This window comes from Meira miltonrushii, assembly GCF_003144205.1.
Source record: "Meira miltonrushii strain MCA 3882 unplaced genomic scaffold FA14scaffold_5, whole genome shotgun sequence".
Taxonomy (NCBI): domain Eukaryota; kingdom Fungi; phylum Basidiomycota; class Exobasidiomycetes; order Exobasidiales; family Brachybasidiaceae; genus Meira; species Meira miltonrushii.
This window is the reverse complement of record NW_020289947.1, coordinates 1,062,612-1,065,827: the sequence shown is the minus strand read 5'-3', so window position 1 is coordinate 1,065,827 and position 3,216 is coordinate 1,062,612. Positions and strand designations below refer to the sequence as shown.

The window sequence follows — 3,216 nt, the reverse complement described above, 5'->3', positions numbered from 1 at the left end:
CGATGACGATGACGATGACGATGACGATGACGATGAAGAGGATGATGACGATGATGATAAGAAGAAGAATGACAATGACGAGCAAGATGGTGGTCGTGGTGGTTATGTAAAGATACTTAATGTTTGTTAATGAGATGTAGTCATGCTGTCGCCCATAAAAGGATGGGCAAAATGAGTGCGTTGTGAGAACTAAGTTAAGGGTCGGATGTCTATGACACGATCATGAGTGAGTGTGGCCTTGAGTGAGTGTGGCCATGAGTGAGTGAGGTCATGAGTGAGTAAGGCCATGAGTGAGTGTGGTCATGAGTGAGTAAGGCCATGAGTGAGTGAGGTCATGAATGAGTGAGGCCATGACTGAGTGAGGCCATGACTGAGTGAGGCCATGACTGAGTGAGGCCATGAGTGAGGGTGGCCATGAGCAAGTGTGACCATGAGCGAATGTGATCACGAGCGAGTGTGATCATGAGTAAGTGTGACCATGGGCTAGTGTGATCAGAGCAGGTGTGGCCACGAGCAAGTGTGAATATGGGCGAGTGTGATCATGAGCATGTGTGATCAAGGCGGAATGTATACCAAAAGAGTACATTGATTACAAGTACAGCAGCGGTTGAGTAATGGTACAATGATAGTGCATCAGGTCTATCGACCCTGTCGTTGGATTCCTGCGATACACCATCGTTCAAACTCCGCCTCTTCGAACCGTAGAAGGCTGGTGGTACCGCAATCGTTCACGGCAACGATTATATTCCTGCGTCTCGATTTAAGTGGTCCATAGACGGTGATGAGTCGGTCTTGCTGTCCACCGCGGTGTGCATGACGGCCTTTTGTCCTCCTCAACACTTAATAGCCAGGCGGAAGGTGTGTAAATAGAGTTGAGATGAAGCCCAGTAGGCTAACGAATTGTTGCCATATCCTCTCGATGGAACTGGTCTGTGAGAGGATGGCACTATCTTGAAATCGTTCCTGTACCTCTTTAGCCTGTCTTTGTGCTTGAGCTTCTCTCACGCCTCCCTCTCCATAACTCTCATTATTCCTCTTTCTCTGCTCTTCTGCTATCTTCCATACCCTTTGTTCTTCTTCATACATTTGGTCCGAAACTTGCGTTGGAAGTGAAAGTCCGCAAGCTTGTATGTCTCACGTCCATCACAGCTAACTGGTCTTCCCCGTATTCAACATTTAAGCATTGTGAAAGCTAGTTATACCGTCACCATCGTTTATTTCTACCTTTTTGGAGCCTTCTTCCTCAGTTCACCTCCAATTGGGAGAACATGTGTGATCCATTCCTACTGATAGATTGTCCGCACTTCCACCAATCTTCGTCTCTCTTCGTATTCGGTCACAGCAACATTGTATCTACCGCCATTGGAAGTCCATCTGACAGACATTGATTATCTTTTTGGACTTGTACATTGTGGGTTTGTCTTGAGATTTGGTCATGATGCAAAAATGAGCAAAGGTTGACCATTTCCGTATTTCTTTTGGGCTTTAATCATTCCCATCACCATCTTCAACAATGTTGAGGCTCGAAACGGTCATATTGACGAAAGAAGGCTTTCCGTGCTGCTGGGAAAGAAGGGGAGATAATCATTCATACAGCATCTCACAAAAGAGAATCCTCTACCATCTGTCGAATCTTTTGCAAGATACTTTCGTCCATCCATGGGAAATCACTCGCCCAGATTCAGGAGCATCAAGTTTAAGGATCGGAGTTAGATGGGCGACTTTTAAGAGGGGAGTAGCGTGTGAGGGGAAAAGGGGAAAGAGTGAAAGACCCTTGCCCTTCACCATCTGTCGAGCTTGTTGTACGATGCTTTCATCCAATCAAGGAAAAGATTGATGCTCAGAACGGAGTCAGATAGGCGTATTTTTACGAAGAACTGCGTGTGAAAGTGGGTGGTGGTGGTGGGATGAATATAAAAGAGGAATTCAATTATTTATACAAAAGGCGAACTTCTCTTGGGTACATATATTCTACAGACTTTTCATGAATCATACGACCATAAGCCAGCTGATATGATCACGATAAAATGGAATTCAGTAAGCGAATCTTATAGTAGTGATATGTCGAAGCTAATCCATTGGGTCAGATAGGAATACGCGCAATATATCATTTACACGTTGGACTGTAGAATTCACTTTCAAACTATGCTCTACCCGTCCATATAATTCAACAAATAATTTTTGCCCTTTCCATTGTATACACCATATATGCAGAACATACAAACAGTGTCTGTCAGATGGACTTCTAATAGCGGTGGATGCTATTTTTTAGTTACAAATTTGGAAAGCAAAGAGGATGTTTCTTATCACGAACCTTGTCATTTACAATTTGTCAGATCCCTTGGTTCTTATGGACCGTCCGTTGAACCTGATTTACCATCCGTTGAACATCATACACAGTCCGTAGGATTTGATGTCACGTCCGTTGGATTTGACGTGTCATCCGTTGAAAATGACTTATCATCCGTTGAACCTGATGTACCGTCCATTGAACTTGATGTAGCATCCGTCGTAATTGACTCATCATCCGTTGAAAATGATATACTGTTCGTTGAAAAGGATGTACCGTCCATTGGATTTGATGTACCGTCCGTTGGACCGATTTGCAACATCTACTTTGATATCAGGATAGCATCAGTAGTGCATCATCATGAAATTGCATAACAATGTACAAGCTTTTTCGTCTGACTACAAACATTTAAAGGGAGGCCTTTCTTGAAAGTTGAAAATCCCTCCCCCCCATTAATTCTTCCTTACACTCACCAATTCTCCTCTTACGTTCTGCTTCAACACCCACCAATTCTCCTCTTACGACTTGTCCACCACCACAACACAACCTCTTAAACCCACCGACTCTCCTCTTACGACTTGTCCACATCCATCACCACCACCACCACCACCACCACCACCTCTTACACCCACCAATTTTCCTCTTACGACTTGCTTCCACATCCACCACCACCACCTCTTACACCCACCAATTCTCCTCTTACGTTTTGCTTCAACACCCACCACCACAACCTTTCCGCTGTAGGCCCTTCAATCATTAAAACGAAAGCACCGCCGATAGGATGACGATAAAGAGGACGATGAAGATGTCGATGAAGAGGATGATGACGACGATGATAAGAAGAAGAATGACAATGACGAGCAAGATGGTGGTCGTGGTGGTTATGTAAAGATACTTAATGTTTGTTAATGAGATGTAGTCATGCT

General features: G+C 44.2%; 1 protein-coding gene across 1 annotated transcript; it reads left to right on the top strand.

Moving 5' to 3' along the window:
- Nucleotides 1-2,027: 2,027 nt before the first annotated feature.
- Nucleotides 2,028-2,664, top strand: FA14DRAFT_158247 (uncharacterized protein; the record flags this gene model as incomplete). The annotated part of the gene is made up of 2 exons (XM_025497944.1): nt 2,028-2,037; nt 2,228-2,664. 2 exons carry the CDS (start codon nt 2,028-2,030, stop codon nt 2,662-2,664), a joined length of 447 nt encoding a protein of 148 aa, XP_025352614.1.
- Nucleotides 2,665-3,216: the final 552 nt, after the last annotated feature.